The sequence below is a fragment of the Anastrepha ludens genome, chromosome 4 (assembly GCF_028408465.1).
Source record: "Anastrepha ludens isolate Willacy chromosome 4, idAnaLude1.1, whole genome shotgun sequence".
Classification (NCBI taxonomy): Eukaryota; Metazoa; Arthropoda; class Insecta; order Diptera; family Tephritidae; genus Anastrepha; species Anastrepha ludens.
Genome location: NC_071500.1, coordinates 31,501,933 through 31,525,841, shown reverse-complemented (window position 1 = coordinate 31,525,841; position 23,909 = coordinate 31,501,933). Strand labels below are relative to the sequence as shown.

The following is a 23,909-nucleotide window of genomic DNA, read 5'->3' as shown; positions in this document are numbered from 1 at the left end:
AGTAAACGCGAAAAAAGAAAATCAGTAATGGATTTCAAACGTAATAGTGTGATTGCATTATATTTGACTGGAAAATCACAACCAGCTCGAGCACCTTAAAATAAATAAAGTTTTTGTTTATCGCACCATTACACGTTACAATAATACTGGTAGCATCGCGAAACGTCATGGAGTTGGTCAGCAAAAGACTGCAACGTCACGTGAAATGGTTCAGTGGTGCCACTTAAATGGCAAAAGAACTGAAAATATCAAGCCTTAGAAGATCCAAAAGGCGCATGATCTCACACCAAAGCAGCAACAAGTTAGACTTGAAAGAGCGAAGGAGTTGCTTCACGTGGCCGAAAGCAGTCAATTGTGTTTTCAATGTGTTTTCTGACGAGAAAATTTTTCAAATTGAGCAATTCGTGAACCACCACGATAGGGTTTATTTGACCGACCGTTCATACGAGAATTTGAGTCATCGATTGGCCACCAGGAGGCAGCACCCGTAATGGTTTGCGCCGCTGTAACCGCAGATGGGAGCTCTCCAATCGTTTTCATCGAGTCTGGCGTCAAGGTAAAAGTATTCTGGAAGTTGCTTTACAGCCGTGCATAGACAAACATTTCGTTGGCAGACCTTGGACGTTTCAACATTACCGGGCACCATCTTACAAAGCACGAGTGAACCAAGGATGGCTAAAAAACAACGTTCCGAACTTAATAACATCCACACAATGGCTCTCAAACTCATCAGACGCGAATCCGACGGATTATTCTCTTTCGGCGATTTTGGAGAGCAAGGTCCGAACTAAAAAATTCACCAGTCTCGAGGCACTGAAAAAAGTCATTGTCCGCGAGTGCGCCAAAATACCTTCAAGTCATATTCGGGCAGCTTGCGATTCGTTTCTGGACATTCTCAGGGCCATAGTCAAGGCAAAAGGTGGTCATACCGAGCAAAAGTAAATTGATTCTGAATTTTGTATTATTTTCACACATTTTGTACTTTGAATTGACCTTTGTAATTAGTTACATTTCGAGTACCGGACCCTGCAGAAAGTACTGAAGTTTCCCGACACATTAATATTTCGCTTAAATTTGCGTACGCAAACTGCAAGGTACATTCTTCAAGCCATCTCTTTCTGAGCCGTCCTCTTCTTCGGTCTCCAAAAGGGCATAATTCAACTGCATTTTCAATTGTTTTCTCCACGGGCATCCAAACACGTGTCCGAGCCATCTTATCCTCTGAGATTTTTAAATCTTATTTCAGTTTCGTTTTTGCTAATAGTTCCAGCTCTTAATTATATCTGATTAGATTGGTATCGTCTTGCAGGCTTACAGCTCCATATATTTTACGCAATTTTTTTTTTTTTTTTCAAATACCTTTCTCTGATTAATGTCAGTAGTTTTTAGCGTCCATAGGTCGCAACCATAGGTAAGCACGTGGTGGATCAAGGTGGATATCTTTAACTTTTTGCCGCGAGACAATAATTTAGACTTAAAAATTGTACATTAGGGGGCAAAATTAAATTTTCAACGTAAGAGACCAAAGTAAAACAAGTTGTCATTGTGATACAAACATTTTCAGATTTGTTTGTTGGCAAATTTGATTTAAAGGAGCATTTCATTCACGGCGAATCTATTAAAGGTGATGTTGGTAAATCAGCTGATTTGTTTTTTTTCTTCCGCTGTGTCCATGTGGCTGTCAGCACAGAATAAAACAGGGCGAATTAATTTTGTGTTTTCTACTTCGCCAATACCTTGGCGTGACAATCAAATGTACAAAACATTGTTGTTGGTCTAGTGCCACCACCTTCAATAAACAAGCCTTGATTTCGTCAATTTGATGAGTTTTGGAAGAAAACAAACTTTCTTTTGTCTTTATTTTTTTTGTTTTCAGAAATTCAATATTTCTTTTTACTTTATTTTTTTTTTATAAAATCCCTGCGGAGAATTAATAATTAATTTAATTAATAAGGCTTATAAACCGCGATCTGGTAAGAAATAATCTCATCTTACAAAAAAAGCAAGTACAGCTTTCGAAAAACTCAATCGTGTCGGTCCAAAAGGTCCAAGGGTTGACAAACGCATATTAGAAATTTCCTACAACGGTCCATTTAAATCTCCCCCGAAAATACTATATCGGTACACTGCCGGTTTTTCATTTCATCAAATTTCGAATCATCCTGTACCGCTAAATTGAGTTCTAGATTCCAAAAATAAAACCTCGTTGCATACCTCTGGTCAAGCTCTTCAAAGCGATATCTAATTTTTGAAAGTCTGCTGGTTTGCGTATTATAGATAAATATAAACCAAATACGAAAAAGGGCATGTAGACATTCCATCAAAATGAAATATTTTCGCTAAGCGGAAAAAGGAGGAGAAAGTCTTACTTTCCCCTAGTAATAGAAAGTTCAAATTGCCATGACCATAAAGCAAATTTAGGGTGTTTTAGGTTTTTTTTTTGTTGTTTAAAAATTTTCCCGGAAAAATTGGGGTTTTAGCATCTTCAAACATGGATTTACTTAATGTTTAAAAAAACATTTTTTTTCATTTTTTTCATGAGAAAAATATTTTTGGGCTTATCATAATTATGTTTTTAAAAATACGGATAAAAATGTATTTTTAACAATTTTTTTATTACCATGCCAAGCGCTGCAGTGAACCCGTGTATAGAAATTACTTGTGATTTGAGCGAATGTATAGGCTTAAGATCTTTTTTCTTAATTGGAGTTTTAGCATTCAAATGTTATCGACGTTCGGTGCACTGTGCGCCATGCCGTAATGTTGGTAAAATACCTATATGCACACATGCAAACCACATGCGTGTGAGCAGTTAGTTATGTACGAGTATTTGATCAGTGTGGTCAATGGCGGTGCGACACTAACCATTTCCTGATTTCAGTTTGTAAATAACAGATAAAAAATTAGTTAATTATGTTTGTATCAACATATTTAGGTAGACGTTCTGATAAGAAATGTGTTTTTATATATAGTATATGGATATGTAGGATGTATGTGGGTATGTATGGAGTATATATATATAAATTTATTGTATGTATATGTGAAAATATCTCAAATTTGTTGAGAGGCACCTGAGACATACATATATGTACATGCATAAAACTGAAAACTTTATGAGTAATACAACAACGACATACCATTTCTTATAACTGACAGGTGTAGCAAATTTTCACACTTTGAGTGCCACATACAAACATTTTTATCGCAATGTTTGGAGAATTCGACTAAATTCATACTCAATACAATGCTATGAATGTGCGTATGTATGTACATAACTTTTTTACTCCATGAGAATTCAATTCAAAAAATACTCTTTTTTAAGTACTTGCCATATACGAGTAGATAACCGCGTTTATTGGTGGACTAGCTGACAGCTTATTGAGTTAATGATCTAAACAGTAAAGCTGTCTGACTCACTTATGTGAAACATCTATGACAGTTTAACATGTTTTGGTTCCTCCTCCGTTAAGAAACACCGCTCATTTAAATAGTCACTTTTACTGGAGTTGTGCACTCCTTTCCCCTAAATCATCAAAATTTCGTTTTTTAATTGCTCTCTCTCTCTCTCTCTCTCTCTCTCTCGCTGAAATATTTTACATGTGTAACTGTGTTAATTTTTTTTTTTTTTTTTTTGATAAAATGAAAGAAAGAAATTCAAGCATTTGAATCCAAGAAATTACATTGGGATGCGGAGTCTAAATTAGTACCGACCACAGGCTTTCTCAAATTCGAGATTCTTGTTTTTAACAGATGTTAAGTAGTAGATCTACAATTTATTGAGTTGGGTTAGATTACGTTGGAGAGCTCGAGGTGGCGCAAAATTAATCACCCAAGATTTATAATATTAGCAAATGGCGGCGCACGTCAATCATATTTGACACTTGCTGAAGTATACAAACAGATAAGCCTCGCTCCATAGCTCAGAGTCAAAATAAAGACTTTCATCACTAAAAAAATTTTTTTTTAAGATATTCAAAAACAAAAAAAAAGATTATAATAATTGTTTCGATCTGTATAATCATCCAACGACCTCCCTAGCCGAATGGCGCCAGCTAGAAACCTGCTGTTTTCTGGAAACATTTCTATTTTATTCTAATAGCGACCACCCTCGGCAGGCAATGGCAAACGCTGCGTGTGTAAGATTTTCATGAAAACCCCATCCGCCGTTCTGAGGCGGCTTAAAAACTCCTACATTCCTGCGCACACCACAAATAATTCCTCTCTTCTTTTCCTACTACCAAAGCCTTATATTCTTATTATTATAGTTATGTTACATATAGTGGATTGATTTATGTATTAATGAACTTGTGGATAAATTTAGACTAAGAAACTTTCATGTTAAAATCATTTTGGTTTACAAGAATGTACTAATGTTGAAGTACTACTAAAATACCTTTTTTTTTTTTGAGAATTTTTGCATCTCAAAGTAATATGTCGGACTCGCAGCTACTAAAAAATATTCTCCTCATCATGGACTTAGAACCACCCCGGTACCGCGCATAACTTCAGCATGCAGTCCCCTATTGCACTACGTAAGCGCCCATTTTGTGCTGCGCTTATTTCTGAGTAGAATGTTTTCTATACCCAATTTTCTTGTTTTCCCATAATTATTTGTGACTATATTTCGGCCTCACATTTTTCATTACGGCATAGAATCGTTCACGTTCTTCTCGCCAACTTTTGAGTTCGAAAAATTTGTGGCTTGAGTCATCTGATAAACTGTCGTCCGATAGGTATACAGCCGGGAGAATCAATTTTGCCCATCTTGTATTGCCATAAAGTATTGCCGTGGCTGAGGGGAAACTGCGTCAAGTAAAAGTTGACTTCACCGAAAGGTCTGCTGCAACAATGTTGAATGTCGCTGGCTATTCTATGTGTTCATCTTCCTGTAGTTTCCACGTGCCACCTATGATATATTGGCACCTATGGATTGTTTGAGAAGGAGAAGTTTGACGAAACACCGAACAATGGTTGTACGCGGCAATTATATATTATGTATATATATTAGGGTGGGTCAATCTACCTGCAATGATTTTTCTCAACTTCGTTCTTAGCGGGTTCGGTTTTTACATAACAAGGAAAAAGTCACCATCTCATTTACAGCATGCACTCTGTCAAAAAAAATATCGGGCATTGTTCATATAAAAAGCGCGCGTTACACAAATGTCTAAATTTTTTTGCTGGAATGTTGGTACCACTGTTCTCTATAGTGTCGCAGAGTTGGATTGTGAATTTTCAATTAGCTTATTTTTTGCATTAAATATATCCGTCAACCGCAGGTGTGCTCTGCGATTTTCACTATGAATAAAAATATCGAACAAAGAATTTGTCTTAAATTTTGTGTTTTGAACGGTGTTGAAAATGTTGCAGAAAGCCTATGGCGAGTGTGCTTTACCAAAAACACGGGTCTAAGAGTGGTATAAGGCTTTTGCAGAGGGCCGAGAAGTCGTGGAAGATTTACCCCGATCTCGTCGCCCATCAACGTCTTCAAACGAAAACGATGAAAACGTCGACAAAGTCAAAGAAATGATGCTGGAAAACCATCATTTAAGTTTGAGGAAGGTAACTCGTGACTTTAGCGTGTCTCACGAATCAATTCGCAACATTTTACACCATCAAGTGGGCATGAAACGCGTGGCTGCTCGACGCGTTCCAAGCGAGTAGAGTTTCTTTCGAAAAATCCATCGACAAAAGGTGGCTGAGGACATGTTTGAGCAAGTGAACTCGGACCCAACGTTTATCCAGCACATGGGTATATGAGTTTGACATGCAAACCAGTCAACAGGCGGCTGAATAGCGCTATCCAGCCGAAGCGCAAACAACCAGGTCAAAGTCGGTCAAAAATGAAAGCCATGCTACTCGTTTCCTTTGATTTTCATGGTGCTGTGCACTGTGCACTCGGAATTCGTTCCAAATGGCTCTACGGCAAATAAAGGTTATTTGGAAGTTATGCGACGTTTGAGAGAGAATATGCTGGAAACGGCCTAATTTGTGGGAAGAAAACTCATGGATCTTGCACCATGATAACCCACCGTCTCACAAGGCTCATATTGTGAACTTTTGCTTTTACAAATATCATCGAACAGCCCCCGTATTCACCTGTTAACTTTTTTCTTTACCCGAAACTTAAATTGCCACTCCGCGGACGCCGCTTTGAGTCAATAGAGGCCATTAAGGAGAATTCGCTGAAGCAGCTGAAGAAGATTAACTCAAACTCGTTTAAAAGGTGTTTTGATGGCTGGACTAATCGTTGGCATTTGTTTATTACTTCGAGTGGAGCCTATTTTGAAGGCGACAAAATAAATGTGGACGATTAAACAATTATTTTGCGTTCTGTCGAACAATTTCCGTTACTTTTTTTACAGAATGTATCTCTAAACTCAATTTTGAGGCCCCCGAATTTTATAAAGAATAATCTTTAATTGTAGAATTATTTTTCTACGGTCACAATACTTAGTGCCAAGAAATTTCAAAAGAGTAGCAACTGCGGAAAAGCTGCGATAATAAGCATGCACTTACTATAATTTAAATACTTATCACTGAAAAAAAGTGTTTGTCGTTTAAAAAAAATCTATTCTTGAATTAACCTCTAAACCTCTGATTAGCGCACATTAAAAACCGGAATATTGTTATATCGAATTTTTAACTAAGCGCACCAAGTACTGAGGTAAAATTGCTGTTAATTATAATTCGTACTTGAATGCTTACACAAAGTAGGTATTGCATATTCATTTGCGATTTCTATGTAAAGGGTGGTTAAGTTTCAAGGGCCGATGTTGAATGTGAATCACACCTAAACGTCAACGTCACCGTTGGACTTCTTTCTTTGGGGTTATTTGAAAGAAAAGGTGTACATCGATAAGCCAGCAACAATTCAAGAGCTAAAGGATGAGATAATTCGGCACATTAGCGACATAGAACCTCAATTAAAAAATTTGGACCATCGGATGGAGGTGTGCCGTCGAGGCCTCGGCGGCCATTTGGCCGATATTTTGTTCCATACGTAATTGAGCCATACCAATATATTATCATAATAAAGAGAAATAACAATTATTTCCTAAAAAAAATATATTTTATTCAAAATCAACACCGGCCCTTGAAACTTAACCACCCTTTAGTTGAAAGTTGGAGCGTTTCAAAATTGCATAAAGCAATTTTTATTCTTTTTCCGGTAGTTGCAGTCAAGTTGATTATATTAAATAATAATTCCATATTAGAGGGTTGTGAGCACGATCCCCACTTAACTGTCACATAAAATCAATATTATAGAAGTGTTTTTTTTGTTGTGCACATTTCAATTGTTTGTGATAATTTTGTGATATATTTTTATAAAAGAATATTTTGTATTTCTGGGCAATTGCGTTAAAAGGTAGGTAAGAGCTATAGGAAAGTTTAAAAAAAAAACACGTAAAATTCAGAAAAATTCATGAAATTTTTATTTAAATCGATAGTTGGTTGGTTGGTTGGTTGGTTGGTTGGTTAGAGTGGTGATTCATCCAGAATCCAACTAGCCCTTCCGCACCATTTTGTTGCCACATTCTCGTTACCAACTTGTTTAACAGTTACTTACAGCAAGACTATATCCAATCTGTGCGGTTCAGGAGCCTTATCAGGTTGTTGACAACTAAGCCAGACAGCTGTTGCAGACTCTCGAACAGCGGTGTACCCAGGGTTAACATTCTGTCCTTCCATAGGGCAGGGCATTCACAGTGGAAATGGAAGATTGTTTCCTTTTTCTGCAGTTCTTTACAACTATGACTGTATGTGTTGTTAGGGATGCCCATTTTGGCGGCTTGTCGTCCGATAGACCAGAAGCCAGTTATGACTGCCGTTAGTCTACAGGCGTCCCGTCGTTTCATGTTTATCAATGTCGATGATTGCTTGAGGTTGCAGGTGAGCCATAACGTCCTGCTGATTTTGCATTTCATCTGGTCTCTCCATCTACAATCTGCGATTCGAAGGTATTTTAGGGAAATTGCATTCTTGACTGCACCTAATGGTGTGAATACCGATTCTGCAAGAACGTTATTCATGGCAGATCCCCCTCTTGCCAGTTCATCGGCTTTTTCGTTACCTACTATGTTCCGGTGTCCCGGGACCCAAATTAAGGTTACTTTATGGTTTTCACTCAAGGTGGTGAGGCTATTCCTACTTTGCTCCACCACTTTAGAGGTTGTTGTAGCCGATTCCAGTGCCTGGATTGCAGCTTCGCTATCCGAAAGAATAGCGATGTTGCCCGTAAAAGAGAAATCTGCGATTAGTAGCTTACAAGCTTCCCCAATTGCCAGTACTTCAGCCTGGAAGACACTGCTGGTATTAGGGAGACGCACAGATTTTTCAATTCCAAGTCTGTGAGAATATATACCAGCTCCAACACCACAATCCATTTTACTGTCATCTGTATAGACTGTGGTGTCGAAGTTGTTTAGAGAGAATCCCTTATTCCATTCTTCCTTAGATGGAAAGAGAGTGGCAAAATTCCTGTTGAAAGTTACCGTCGGGACGATGTAGTCAGTCCTCACCGAGATTAACTGAGCTTTTCGCAAATCATTAGTACAGTCCATATAATTTAATGTTTGAAGATTATTTCATGCAAATGTTGACCGCGACTGCGCTTCAAATGGTCCATCCGCTTAGTCCAATTTTGGCATACTCTTTCCAATGTTTCGGCCGGTATCTCACATACCTATAAATGCTTTAATGTTGTCTTCCAATGCGTTAATTGAAGCAGGCTTGTCTGAATAGACATGAGCTTTAACATATCCCCACAAAAAATAATCTAAAGGCGTTATTCACCGAACTTGCCTCTCAACAATTCCATTGTTACGCGTGCTGTGTGGCATGTGGCACCGTCTTGCTGAATCCAGATTCCACGCAAGTCAAGCTCTTGCATTTTGGGCAAAAAAAAGTTGGATACTATTTCACGGTAGCGCTCACCGTTCACAGTTACGTTTCGATTCGCAGCATCTTGAAAGAAGTACGGTCCAATGATGCCTCCAGCCCATAAACCACACCAAACTGTGACTTTTTCTGGATACATTAGTAGCTCTTGAAATTCTTCTGGCTAATCTTCACTCCAAAATTGACAATTCTGCTTATTTATGTACCCATTGATCCAAAAATGAGCTTCGTCGCCGAACACAATTTTTCGATAAAAAAGTGGATCTTAAACTTTCTTAACAGAACACGCATTTTTATAATAAAATTCAATGATTTGCAAGCGTTGTTCGTTTGTAAGGCGATTCATGGTTAACTGAAAATGTTTGACAGTGAAACAAAACACGACACGTGTGTCAGCTGTTTAAACCAACTGTTTAAAAAGATAATAGCTAGAATATCACCCGTTATATGATAGATAAGATTTTACAAAACTTTACTGAAATAAAATAAAAATATGACGGATGTAATAAGGGAAAACATAATATTTTTTTTTACTCTCTCACGACAGTAGTACGTTATGTGTGACCGCTAGTGTATGTGTATGTTATAAAAAATTGGTGATTTTCCCCACATAACGGTTGTTCGATACCTTTGCACGCACGATATACAAGCATATTTATGTATATGTATATGTATGTGCGTATTTAAACATGAAAGCCCGGGATTTTCGGGATTAAAAATGAAATCAATATTGCTTGAGAAGCTCTCCTATTTTGTATCAAATAATAAAGAAATGTTGTGTACAGGGTGAACGATATGAAGTGTTACCTATTCAAAAACACCATAACCTCTGGTGTGAAATTAGTTTTTATTGATTTCAAAGACAAAATTATTCAAAACAAGATTACAATTTTAACATATATTCCCTTTAGCTCGATATGACCACCTTTTTTCTTGACTATAGACTTCAAACGGTCAAAAAATTAGTTGCATGCTGCACGAATGTGATCTTGACCAGATGGAATACTCCATCGGATTTGCGTCTGGCGAATTCGAAAGCCATTGTGTGGACGAAATGAAGTGTTGAACACAGGGCCGTGGAGAGAGTATTCGGGCCCCGGGGGAAACTTGAGATGCGGGCCCCTTCAAATTATGTCTAATTCATATAATTCGAATTACTCTCGAGTCCGGGCCCCTCTGAAAACTCCGGGCCTGGGGTAAAAAGTACCCGATCCCCCCCCTCTCGTCGGGCCTGGTTGAACATGATGTTTTAACCATTCTTGGTTCACACGAGCTTTATGAGATGGTGCCGAATCCTGTTGGAACGTCCATGGTCTACGACCGAAATGTTTGCGTGTCCACAGCTCTAAAGCAGCTTCTAAAACATTTTCCCTCGTGAAACATTCTCGCATGAGCGTTCGGTCAAGTAAACACGATCATTTTGAGTGTTTATGAACTGCTCAATTGGGAAATTTTTTGCATCAGAAAACACATTGTTAGGAAATTCGCCACGTTCGAGCAAGCGCAACAACTCCTTTGCTCTTTCGCACCGAACTTTTTTTTGCTGGGGTGAAAGATCGTGTGCTTTTTGGGACTTGTAAGCCTTGACCTTGAGCTCAGTTTTCAATATGCGTCGAATGCTGTCTTAAGATATTTTCCGTTCTGTGGCCATTTTTCTTCCACTTCGACGTGGATTTCGTTCAAGTCGAGCCTTCACTTTCCGAACCATTTCTGGCGTTGTTGCGGTTATTTTTGGTCCACCTCTATAGCTTTTTGCAATGCTACCAGTATCATTGTAACGTTTTATTCATTACGTTTGAATTCCATCACAGAAAAAAAAATTCAACAAAACTGATTTCAGAAAAGAGCGAGATCCCGGTATCTCGAGAATGTCATCCATATGTCATATTGTTGCTCATAAATATAATAATGTAGGCGCATAGATATTTACAAATTCATTAAATTTGCAACTGTTTATGGCTAACAAAAGCAGTGTTGTTGTATTATTAGCTTTTATTGGTTGGCGTGTTTGCCGTCACCTTTTTATCATTGCGTTTTAATTTAAATTGCCACAGCTTTTTTTCTTATTGTCAATTTTTGCGCAAACTATTTTGGTGTCACACTTTATTGTACCTACATACATACATATGTGTGTGTGTGCATTAGCCGAAGTCCCATAATACATGTAAATGAATCGTGTTCTGCATCTGCATATGTATGTGTGTAATATGCACACAAATGTATTTGTTTAAAAGTAACCATAATTTAATTGCCATATCGATTCAGTATTGATTTTATCAATTTATTTTTATTTTTATTGCGTGTTTGGTATCTTTTATAGTATCCACTTTATGCGCCACTTTAAGTTAAACCACAGTTTAATTTTGTTCACATGTTGCTCATCACCGAAACTCTCACCCTCTTTCCGTATGCACAACTAATTCCCTATGCAAAGTGGGCGGTAAATTTAAGGTAGAAAATTGTTGGTTGAGCATAAAAGTTAATGTTTTCCAATAACATGTGTTATTTTTAATAGCCCGCTATTTCGGTAGATGTCACTTCTGAAGCTGTCACTTTTTGATATTTGACAAGTAGAAACTACGCCATTACTAAAAGTGGAACGATATACGCTCAAACAACGCATTGAAATTATTAAAATTCACTAAAAAAATGGTGAAAATTTGAGAGAGACGGTTCATAAAACTCGAACCTTTTTGGATCATCGTGAAGCAACTTGTCGGACCGCAAATTGGTGATTCGAGCTGTTGGAATAAGTTAGTGATGTGAAGAATAAAACCCGTCCACGTCGCTCAAGAACAGCCAAAAATAGTGCTGTTGTAGCCGAAAGTGTTGAAGAAAACCCAGATTTGTCCATTCCTCGTTGTTCTTTGGAATTAGGCATTACACCGTATTTTGCATAAAGATTTGTGTGTTAAGGCTTATAAAGCCCAGTTAACACAAGAACTCAAGCCGATCATCAATAACGTCGTGTCTTTAAGTCGTTGAAATGCATGAAACTGATCCGGAATTCCATCGAAAAATCATCTTGAGTGATGAAGCCCATTTCCTCCTCGGTGGCTTCGTCAACAAGCAAAATTGTCGGATCTGGGGCTTAGAAATTCTCTATTCTCAACGTGTGACTGTTTGGTGAGGTTTATGGTCCGGTCATTGGACCTTACTTTTTAGAAAATGAAGCTGGAGCAACAGTTACGGTGAATGGATTGCGCTATCGAGAATTAGATGGTATAGATCTGGACAACGTATATTTTAAACAAGACGGCGCTACGTGCCACACAAGCAAAGAAACCAATGATTTTTTACGGGAAAAGACCTCTAATAACACCTGTTATTATAAAACCCTTTATATTAAGAATACTCTGTGCACCAAATTATCTTTAATGTATGGATCTTAAAGGAGGTTTGCTATTTATAACTTTTATTTTTCAAACCATTACCATACAGATACTTTTTTTTTTTTGGTGCACAGTAGAGCGGGTCGATTTAAAAATCGCTCATTGCTTTGTGAAAATCGAATTCTAGGGATCAAAATAAGAAACTTTGCCCAAGGAACCATACCTCTAAAACGAATTCTGATGTCCCCCAATTTAAAAATATCACCATTTTTGGCCTTAACATGAAAAAATCAGCTAAATGGCTATGTTTTTTCTTTAGTTTTATTTATTTATAATAATATCTATTTTTTCTCTTAAGAAATTTATTTAGTCAGATCATATGTAAATGAAAAAATTAATTTAAGTGAGTTATAGAAAAGAAACTAAAAAGTTCGACCCAAATTGGGGGACATCAGAATTCGTTTTAGAGGTATGGTTCCTTGGGCAAAGTTTCTTATTTTGATCCCTAGAATATGATTTTCACAGAGTAATGGGCGATTTTTTGCCTCCCCACAAATCGACCCGGCCTAGTGCACAGTCATGAAAGACGACCGTTTGTTAAGTGTTGGTGTTGAAAATTATTCAGCTACACAAAGAATTCATCATTAACTGAATAAAAAATTAGAAGTGTACACACCGTCGACCATCATTAATTGAGAGGGAATTGTATGGACGTTTTCTTAATTTTGAAATGCCATTTTCATATAAATATCAACGGTGCTGGAGTGGGAATGGAAATCTTAGCGTAAACTTCGATATGATTCATTTAGTTTATAATTTGTTTTACAAGGTCTCGAAACATAAGATTAAAAATTAGAGCTTAGTTTGAGGAACTAAGGATAATAGAATACCAGGTTTGGCCAAACTTATGGTGAAAGGATTTTTAGAGCTGTGCTAAATAGCATACCGTTATTGGGTTCTGAGCGAATTTGACAGAATCAGCTGATGAGCTGACGTCACTTGGAATGTGTTTAACACAATTAAGCTTGCATTACTGATGTATGAAAAAAATCAACACAACCAATGCTCATGCCATGGCAAGGGTTTATTTACGAGTACAGTGAATACAAATTTGCGAAAGTGCGTAATTTTATTGTGCTTTACTTAAAGTGAGTTTTTGTTCAATTAAAATTCATATTTTCATCTAAAGGAAGTGCGCGATTTTAAATTCTGATAGCGTAAAAACATTTAGCTCTTGCGTGTAACTTAAATATGAATTTAGCTGCAAAGTAGTGCGCGAACGCTGCTGAAAACAATTCGCGAATTCATAATTTGCTAGCCATTTTTTTATTTGTTCTGTATTCACCCAACCACACTTTACACTTTTCGTTATATGTACATTTTATTTTCATTTCATTTACCTCTCCCAAGTGACTTCGCGGTTGAAGCTCCCATCACAATTTTTTTTTCACCACCCTGAATATCACAAACCTTGAAATATATCCTCCTTGTGTGAAACGATTATTTTGTTAACGGTCTGATCTTGGTCTGAATTCTGTTCACCATGTGAGTAACAACATTACAGTCAACTTAAGCCAAATGAAATGGGCTACAAATCGATGATGTTTAATTCACAGACTAGGAAGAGTTATAACCTTTAAACGACAATTTATGGGAGCAGATTGTACTATATAAAGGGTTTTCCAATAACAGGTGTTACAGGTGAATGGATTGCGCTATCGAGAGATGATTAACGATTTTTTATGGCCGTAATTGGATCGTATTGATCTGGATTTGGATTTGGTATTAATTTTGATCTGTATCAAAGATGGAATTCGTGAGGCTATCGAGGACATAGGGCAGCCACTTTGCAATTCGGTTATGGAAAATTTCATGAAAATTGTCCTGTAAGCGTGTTCGTGGTGGTCATTTGCCTGATGTTATTTTCCACTATTAACGGCATACCTTCCTCTTTATAATGAAATAAACATCCGATCAGTTTTATCAAAAAATAAAATTTTTCTTTGAATATCAAAATAACACCTCTTATTGGAATTATTGAAGTATTATTATTACAATAGTATAATCAAAGCCATAGGGCCTTACAATTTGAAGTATACCCTCTGGAGTGTCAATAGGGATTTCAATAAGCACCCGTCTTAGAAATTAAGACAGAATTTTTTCAAAAACAAATTTTTTTTTCAACATATATTAGTTCAAAATACGCCTCTGTCTTGGCGATGACTTCCTCGGTTGAACTAAATTTTTCTCCCCCGAGCCATTTCTCCATATTAGGAAACAAAAAAAGTCGCATGGTGTCGTATCAGTTGAATACGGGGGGTGCGACAGTAATTCAATACGCAATTCATACATTTTTTAGAAGTTAAAGGCATGAACTTGGACGATAGTAAGATGGCGCCATACCACACAGCCTATCACAATCGATCTTTTGAGTGCTAAGTTCGTTGAACGTGTTGACAACCGTCTCGGCTTTACGAATTGGCCACCCCGGAACTGCAATTTGGCGCCATTCGATTTTTTCTTTTTTTTTTTTCTTTTAACTTTCAAATTTTTTTTTTTTTTGCTTTAACGTTTCTGAGCCTTGAGGGGTTATTAGAATGCGCTTTTGTGAAGCCAGACGAGGCAGCCACATAATGAATGAAGTCACGTTTCATGAATAATGGGCATGTTGGCTCATTCAAACAAACCAATAATATAGGGGAAAATATTTTTTGAATTTTCAAAAAGAAAACACTTTATGTACCACCCTGTAAAATAATTGCATATAATTTGTCTTACATTACAAATATTTGTAATGTGCGTTAAAACCACTAATAAAATCAGATTAATATTTTATGCATTTTTGTATTATTGTACATATTTATGTTAATTTATTTTCGTTCATATTTATTTATTTTTGCTATATGTCCTTCGTTTCAGATTCCAACTGCGCGGCCCATTAATTATCTGGAATACAATGCTGGCCATGTTCAGTATTATGGGCGCTTTCAGAACGGCACCAGAGCTCTTGCATGTGCTACGTCATTATGGAATTTTCCATTCCGTTTGCGTTCCTAGGTAAGTGGCAATATAAATTAACTTCAAGCACAATTCCGCTCACTCTATCACTTAAACACTCGGCTCCTTCCATTTGTTTGTTTCATTTACTTTAAAAACTACTAATCAGGTTCGACAGATCCTGTTTTAATTAAGTTCCTGTAATGATTTTTTTCCTTTCATTATTTATTTTCTTCTCTTTAAAAGCTCATACCGATGTATCTTCTTTTCCACATCCATACATCCATACATATACCTATGTACATATCGAATTCCTTTATACATAAAGACGGAAAATTTTTGCAAATCATGATTACCTCGCATCGGTGGGCTTCAATTTGTAGCTAATACAAAAACAAAATGCAATAAAATGCGCATTCGTTTCATTACCAATTCGGCTGGCGTTCTTACTCACGTACTAAGCGATGCTGGTCATGGCAATTGCATGACCTTGAGTCAGTTCATGGTGACGCAGATTTGAGCGCGCAATTTACTGTTACAGCAGCTTTGATCAAGTCGAGCCTGCCAGTCGCACGAATGATTCGTGATATTCCCAATTCGGAAACTAGTTTTTAGCTTAGCTTTGCACTCCTTTATTTGGGATTGTATTTGTTTGTGTTTTCATTTTTGGACTTTCTGTTTTTTGCAGCATCAGTTTGCCTTTAGAAGCGTTCTTGCAACTCGACATATTGAATGAAATGAAGAGTGCAAGGGAAGAAATTTCAGAAACTTGCATTTCTGGTAACTTCTTTGACGACCAGTTCATTGTGTTGACTCTCTTGCTCACGTGCCCCGCGGTCGCTTTAGTTTTCATGGCCAAAAAAGCTGTATATTCATGTATATTTAAATTTGCATGTGCCCCTTATGTACATATATGTACAACATATGAATGTATGTATATTAGGATGGTCAAAAAAAATTTTTTTTCTGGATTCCACCCCCTACGTTTGTTCCATGGCCCCAAAAATGAGGAAAACATATATTTTTTTATTTTTATTTTTATTTAAAGTTTATCTGTACCGTTCACGCTGTTAAAATTGTCTTTGAATTATCATGCAGAAATTGCACTTCTCCCTAAATTTGGTAAAAAAAATGTCTTCTTCTTGATTGGCGCGACAAGGGGTTAGGGGTAGTCAGAGGCCCGAAAAAATTAGGATTTTCAATAATTTTTTTTGCTAGTAATTTTTTTTTTATTTTACAAAAAACAAGATAGCATTAATACATCATGTTTCGACTTGACTTTAGCAAAATTTCTAAAACAAAAATTAATAATTGTAAAAGTTATCGCTGTTTGTGTAGAGCCCGTTTCTCCAGAAGTGCCTTGCGGTGATCATCACAAGGCCTTGGAGAATCATCTGAAATCGATCGGACAAGACAAATTAGTTGTATTAATAGATAATCTGGTGCCTGATCGACGCTTTGTTTTCAAAATTAACAATATAGCGGCTTTAGGAAATATTTTTCAAATTTTCGAGAAAAGTTTTTAAAAAAAATCGAAATTAAAAAAAAACCTTCGATCAAGCTCGAGAATTTTATGTTTTTCAAACACAATATAAATTTTATTGAAATCTACCGAGCGATTTTTAAGTCACAGTGATCACCAGTTCAAAACACATAGTTTTGAGTTTTGCTATCGATTTAGGAGCGTCCGAGCGCCCTTTGTTAATTGTTGAATAACTCGATAAGTATTTGTTGGATTCACTTCAAAATTTTTCAAAATATTTTTAAGATATTTTTCTTTAAGAAAATGCAAAAACAAAAAAATCAAATTTTTTGAAAAATCTGACTACCCTAACCTCTTAGCCATTTTGGCCGAGTTTAACAACGCGCGCCAGTCGTTTCTTTCTCGTGCTAACCGGCGTCAGTTGGACACACCAAGTGAAGCCAAGTCCTTCTCCTCCTGATCTTTTCAACGTAGATTAACGAGTTTATATCGCATCCAATACTTTCAGAGCCGGAGCATTTACATATATCCATTCGGACGACATGACCCAGCCAATGTAGCCGTTGGATCTTTATTCGCTGCGGTATGTCCATGTCGTTGTAAAGCTCATTGTTCCATCGCCTGCAATACTCGCCGTTGCCAACGTGCAAAGGTCCAAAAATCTTACGCAGAATCTTTCTCTCGAACACTCCAAGCGTCGCTTCATCGGATGTTGTCATCGTCCAGGCTTCTGCGCCATACGTAAGGACGCTCATGATGAGAGCCTTGTAGAGTGTTACTTTTGTTCGTCAAGAGCGGAGAGAGAGGACTTTACTACTCAGTTGCCTACTTAGACCAAAGTGGCACTTGTTGGCGAGAGAGATTCTCCGTTGGGTTTCAAGGCTGACATTCTTATTGGTGTTAATTCCTGGTCCTTAAATAAACGAAGTATCGAAAGCCTCGAAATCATAACTGTCTGCAGTGACGTGGGGGCCGATACACGAGTGCGCCGACTGTTTGTTTGATGACTGGAGGTACTTCGTTTTGTCCTCGCACACCACCAGACCCATTCGCTTTGCCTCTTTATCCAGTTTGGAACAGGCAGAGCGCGGTTGTTAAGACCGCGTCATACGTCAAAAATTGTACGCTCTTATAAAAAATTGTGCCTGAGCGATTAAATTCTCCGGCTCGCACGATCTTTTCCAGCATCAGGTTGAAGAACTCACATGACAATGAATCAACCTGTCTGAAACCTCGTTTTGTATCAAACGGCTCGGAGGTCCTTCAGACCTTCCTAGTTCTGACGCCGCTGCTTGTACTGAGTAACGTCATTTTGCATAGCCGTATTAGTTTTGCGGGGATACCAAATGCAGACATCGCGGCTTAAAGCTAACTTATTTTCGCACTGTCAAATTCAGCTTTAAAATCGTCAAAAATATGGTGTGAGTCGATTCTCGTTTCATGGGACTTTTCCAAGACTTGGCGTATTGTGAATATCTTTAAAAATCGATATTATTTGATCTCCTTTTTAATTTCACTTCACAAATGTCCATAACTTCTTTATTTAAAAAAAAATAACTAGTTCTTATAGGGACTCTGAAAACGCCACAAATTAAAAAACAAAAAATTAATAAAAAAAAATTTTGTTTTTTTGTTAATTCGATTTTTTTTATATCAATTACGGAATTTAAATTCATTTGGCTTCGTTTATAAGAGAAATTATGTTTTTTTTTCTTTTTCTTTTTGAAAATTTCTGTCATATGGTAGGTGGGCCTCTTTGTTGGCCGATTTCACCAATGTTTCAATACCAAATACCCCATTTCAATACCCTAGACAAAGTGTAAAATGTGCACCAAGCTTCATTAAATGTACGAATTTTTGCTCAAGTTATCGCGCGTACGGACAGGCGGACAGACATGACTAAATCGATTCCTCCCATCATTTTGAGCCTTTCAATATGCGAGCATATATGTAAATGTTATATGCCTGTATCCATATCGATTCCTTTATGCTGCTACACACAACCGTTATGTGAGCAAAGTTGTAATACCCTTGGGCAATAGTGCGCGGGTATAAAAATATGGTGTCTCAATTTTTTTTTTTTTTTTGCCATTTGTAAATCAATGGATTTCTTCATTTTGGACCTGTTATGCCTCACTCCTATTATGACTAAAATTATATATCTAATAAGTGTAAACGACTTCTCTGTTTTGGCATTGTTGTTTATTTTGCCACTTGATTCGATTTACATATGTATTTTTTATTTTTATTTAGTTTGTCTTTTAACTGCAAATGCGAGACGAAGTCCAAAATAAAGAAGATTGAGCTAAAATAAAAACGACAGGGGCTTTGAGCTTTGAGTTTATTTATTCAAAATAGTCCCCTCTGGCCTCGATACACTGTTTTGCGCGATCTAAAAGCTGTTCGGGACATTGACCGGAACCCGGACTGTCCTTCAGAATGTCGGTACAAGTCTTTTGGATGGCCTTTACAGACGCAAAACGTTTTCTTTTCATGGCCAAATGCAATTTTCCGAATGGGTAGAAGTCACGGGACGCCATATCAAGCGAATACGGTGAGTGATTGATGGTTAAAATGCGATTTCTAGTCAAAAAATCAGTCACAAGAGTGGATCGATGAGATGGTGCATTATCATGCAATAAGCGGCAGGTTCCTCCTTCGCGGTATTCAAGGCGAATTCGACGAATGCGATGCAACAAACGCTTGAAAACACCAAGATAGAAAATTGCATTGACGATATGGCCCGTTGGCACGTACTCCTTGTAGACAATTCCCTTGGAATCTTAAAAACAAATGAGCGTCAACTTGATTTTTGACTTCTCCAAATGCGATTTTTTGAGTGGTGGCTCATTTGGGGCCTTCCATTCGGCACTTTGACGTTTAGTTTCAAGGTCATGTTGGAAACACCACCAGTTACAATGTTGTTAAGGAAGTTCTCGTCTTTTCTCGCCTCTTTGATGAGGTCTTTCGAATGTTAAATTCTGAACAATTTCTTGCCCTCAGTTAACTTGTGAGGAATGAAACGTGCATAGATCTTTCGTAAGCCCAAATGATCAGTTAAAATGCGATAAATCGATGTTTTGGAGATATTCAACTCTGATTCCAGGAATTTCAACGATGTTTTCGGTTAATTTTTAATAAATTTAGGGACAATTTCGATGGAGTTATCGGTGATAACTGATTTTGGGCGCCCGTATGTTCATTGTCATGTATGTCCTCACAACCTCATGAGCTCTGGCACGAGATAGACAATCATCACCATAAACTTTTTTCATCAATTCAAATGTTTCGGTAAACGTTTTACCGATTTTAAAACGAAATTTGATATTAGCTCTTTGGGCGAAGCTCATTTTTGTACCGATGACACAACCATTTTGACATTTTAGATACAATAACTTCGCTTCCCCTTAACTGAATGTCACCAAGCTTTCACTGGAAATCAGCTAAAGATATATCTTCCAACGCACAAACTCATTAAAAAGAAGGGGCCATCAAAAAGATTTTTTTAAGCCAGTTTTGTTTATTTTCGAATTCACCTTGTATATTTATTATTCTGTAAATTCATATATCTATTCGGTTTTTACCTCAGTATGAAGAAATCCATGCATTTTTTCTTGGTTGGTTGTAGCCTTTGTCGACCAAAAGCTCAAAGTAAAGGTGCCATACCATAGCACCATAACCATAACCATAGTATTAACCTCAACGATATTTATGTCATCAGTTACTGGCACCATAGCCATACGCAGCCGATATTTACATATACATATTTGTGCAGTTTGAAGTGCAGAAAGAAAGAAAAGATAACAACATTTATATGACAATGCAGCAAATCACAATGCACCTCTTTATGGTTACGGCTAAAAACCAAAATTCAATTGGTCTCTCGGCTTATGGTTATGGCTACGGAATTATGGCATGTCATCTCTAATCGATTACAGTGTTGCCCACATGTTGGTTCGATCAGCAAAGCTATGGTGTTATGCTTATGGCACCTTTACTTTCGGCTTAACCAGGACCCCGTATGGTGCAACCGAACCGCCGTAGTTGATTGAAATGGTAGTCCCAAACCCGAAATTCTTCTAAACTTTTTACTCCAATTTCTCCCCTTTTTACTCTAATTTCTTTGCATAATTTGCTTGCATGGCGGCCCGTGGCCGAATGGGTTGGTGCGTGACTACCATTCGGAATTCAGAGAGAGAACATAGGTTCGAATCTCGGTGAAAGATCAAAAATTAAGAAAAAGTGTTTTCTAATAGCGGTCGCTCATCGGCAGGCAATGGCAAACCTCAGAGTGTATTTCTCCCATGGAAAAGCTCCTCATAAAAAAATATCTGCCGTTCGGAGTCGGCTTGAAACTGTAACAAACTGTAACTGAAACAACTTCAAGACGCACACCACAAATAGGAGGAGGAGCTCGGCCAAACACCCAAAATACGGGTGTCGCGCCAATAAAAAAAAAAAAAAAAAAAAAAAAATTTGCTTGCATTTTGTTAATAATTTTTCTTTCCGTCTTTTTCAGCTACATCGAGCAAGATCGCGTATGCGGTTTCTGGACCTGGTTATTTGTCCTCTCCAAACTGCCTGAGCTGGGTGATACAATTTTCATTGTATTGCGAAAACAGCCACTTATTTTCCTGCACTGGTACCATCACATCACCGTACTCATCTACTCCTGGTTCTCGTACACAGAGTACACTTCATCGGCGCGTTGGTTCATCGTAATGAATTACTGCGTACACTCGGTGATGTACTCATATTATGCGCTAAAGGCCGCGCGTTTCAATCCACCTCGTTTTATTGCTATGATCATCACTTCGCTACAACTGACACAGATGATTGTCGGCTGTGCTATTAATGTGTGGGCCAACGGTTTTCTCAAGACACACGGCCGTCAATCGTGCAACATTTCTCAAACGAACATCAACCTCTCGATAGCGATGTACTTCAGCTACTTTGTGCTGTTTGCACGCTTCTTCTACAAGACATACTTGTCGCCAGCTGGCAAAAAGAGTCGCCGCATGGCAGCATCGCTGGCAGCACAAAATACCGCCAAATTGTCATCATCCACCACTACCTTGTCAACGCCACTGCTGTCCGAGAACGGCAACAGTGCAACGAACGGTGGTGCCATCAACGGTGCAGCGTTACTGCGGAAGCCAAAAGTGCAGTAAGCAGCGGCAACGGTGATAGAAAATGTTATATTGTATTTTTGGTGGGGCGTTTCAGCGGGTGCCGTAAGATTAGTCAGAGATTGAAATGTAGTGTTTTTTTTTTGTTTAATTCGAGCAAAGTATAAGTCAAAAGTTAGTAGTCAAGTAGTCAGTTTGATGAAGATTGGGTCAAAACGTAAACGTAGTTGTAATGGATGAAGAGACGATGGAGGAAACGGAGCGCAATGCTTTAAACAAAATAGCCTGGAAACTAATTGAGTTTGTTGTATACATTAAAGTATAAAAACAAATTTGTAATGAATGGTTTTTGAGCATTTTTAATCTTAAATATGTATTTGTAATGAGTGAATACAAAGGAAAAACAAAAAACATTTAAAAAAACATGAAATTGTAATTTGCACAGTTTCTCGAAACATTTTCCTCAAGTCGTATTAGGTATTTTATAAATATATGTATGTACTTTATATATGTACTTTAAAAAAAAAATATATAGAAGTTTTTCATGGAAAATGTTCAATGAGTCAATGCAAATGTTTAAAAGTGCTTACAGTTATCTATTTGTTTGGAACAAAAGTGAAAAAAAAATCTCATACAAAAATATTTAACGTCTGCAAATTTCAATTTACAATTCAAGCAATAGTGTTAATCTGAAAAACAGAGGAAATTTGCTTACATTCGCAATCACAATCGAGCACAAATACCTACATGCGCTGATTTATTAATGTATGCTCCCACTTTCCCCGTCTCTGTCTCTCTCTCTCGCTCACTCTGAGCACATTTGGTTTAGTTATTATTAATAACTTATTAATTAGCAAGACAATTAAAAAATAAACAAGCGTTGAGGTTCTAAAACTCTAGACTTTTCAACAAAATACCATTGACCCCTGAGCACAAAGGCATAGATATTCATAAGAACCTACAACAACGTACATTCATGCATACACTCGGTATGTATGTGAATGTATTCTTTAAGGAACAAAGTCAATTGGCACTGACGCACCGAAGGTTTGCGAAAGTATGTAATTTTCTGCTAAACGCTCGCTGATTTCAGCTAATATTTACTTAAATATATAATTTCTTTGGTATAAGTTCAGCGAAATTGTTGGAAAAATTACGTATCATACATACATACGTATGTATTAGTAGTGGTGCGTCAGTGGAGTTTCGGTTAAAATCGTTTACAATATTTGCATTTCTTTTTTTATTTTTAAAGCTAGCAAATGGCTGATAAAAGTTGTGTTCACTTAGCACAAATTTAAGCTTTGAAATTTACAATACATTTAAAGAGTTAAATGAAAACAGCTGAAAAAAAAATATGTTTTTAGTTTTTTAAGTAATAAAAGATAAATATACGGTTCAGGCGCTAAAAAATTACAGCAGAAACAATAAGAAAATATTTTGTTTCCGTTTACAAGTGTTTATGATATTCTTTTGCGCGTAGCACACGGAATTCGCCGAGCGTAGTTGGTTTCGTTAAAAACAAAAAAGAAAAAGAAAAAACAAAAACAACTAAATAAAGTCATAATTGGATTATTAAAAAGTACATCTTGACAAAACATCTTATTTTACTTTACCAAATGAACAAATCCTAATCGAACTTAGATAAATTGAATATTTTAAAGCATCTTTCATTGAAATTAACTTTTAAGCTACAACTAAGAATATTTAGAATTTGACTAGTGCATGCAGTTTCAGCAATTTAGTGAGTTACAGTTAGAGAGTGCTAGCTTGATTTGAGATGTTTTGTCAAACGTGCACAAGCGAGAGCAGAACTTAAAAAACGTAAGCTTTTGTGTTAATAAGTTAAAAAAATTATTTTATGTTTTACCTTCGTGGTTTAAACTTTGCAACTATTGGTTGGTTTATTTTAAACTATGTTTTCGATTTCTGCCATGAGAAGAGCGCCTCATAAAAACTAACTGCCGTTCGGAGGCGGTGTAAAACTGTAAGTCTCTCCATTTGTGGGGAAAACAGCAAGACGCGCACACCACAATTTAGCAGGAGAGTGTGAGCGCCGAACATCCG

The 23,909-nt window shown here is 37.1% G+C and overlaps 1 protein-coding gene across 2 annotated transcripts in view; it reads left to right on the top strand.

Moving 5' to 3' along the window:
* The window catches only part of LOC128861487 (elongation of very long chain fatty acids protein 6), a 106,055-nt gene extending 82,959 nt beyond the window's left edge, over positions 1-23,096 (top strand). For both annotated transcript variants that reach the window (XM_054099655.1, XM_054099656.1), the window contains exons 3-4: positions 15,153-15,290; positions 21,233-23,096. In XM_054099655.1, the coding sequence (XP_053955630.1) occupies positions 15,153-15,290; positions 21,233-21,884 (790 nt within the window). In that variant the 3' untranslated portion in view covers positions 21,885-23,096. The remainder of the gene's footprint in view (positions 1-15,152; positions 15,291-21,232) is intronic.
* Positions 23,097-23,909: the final 813 nt, after the last annotated feature.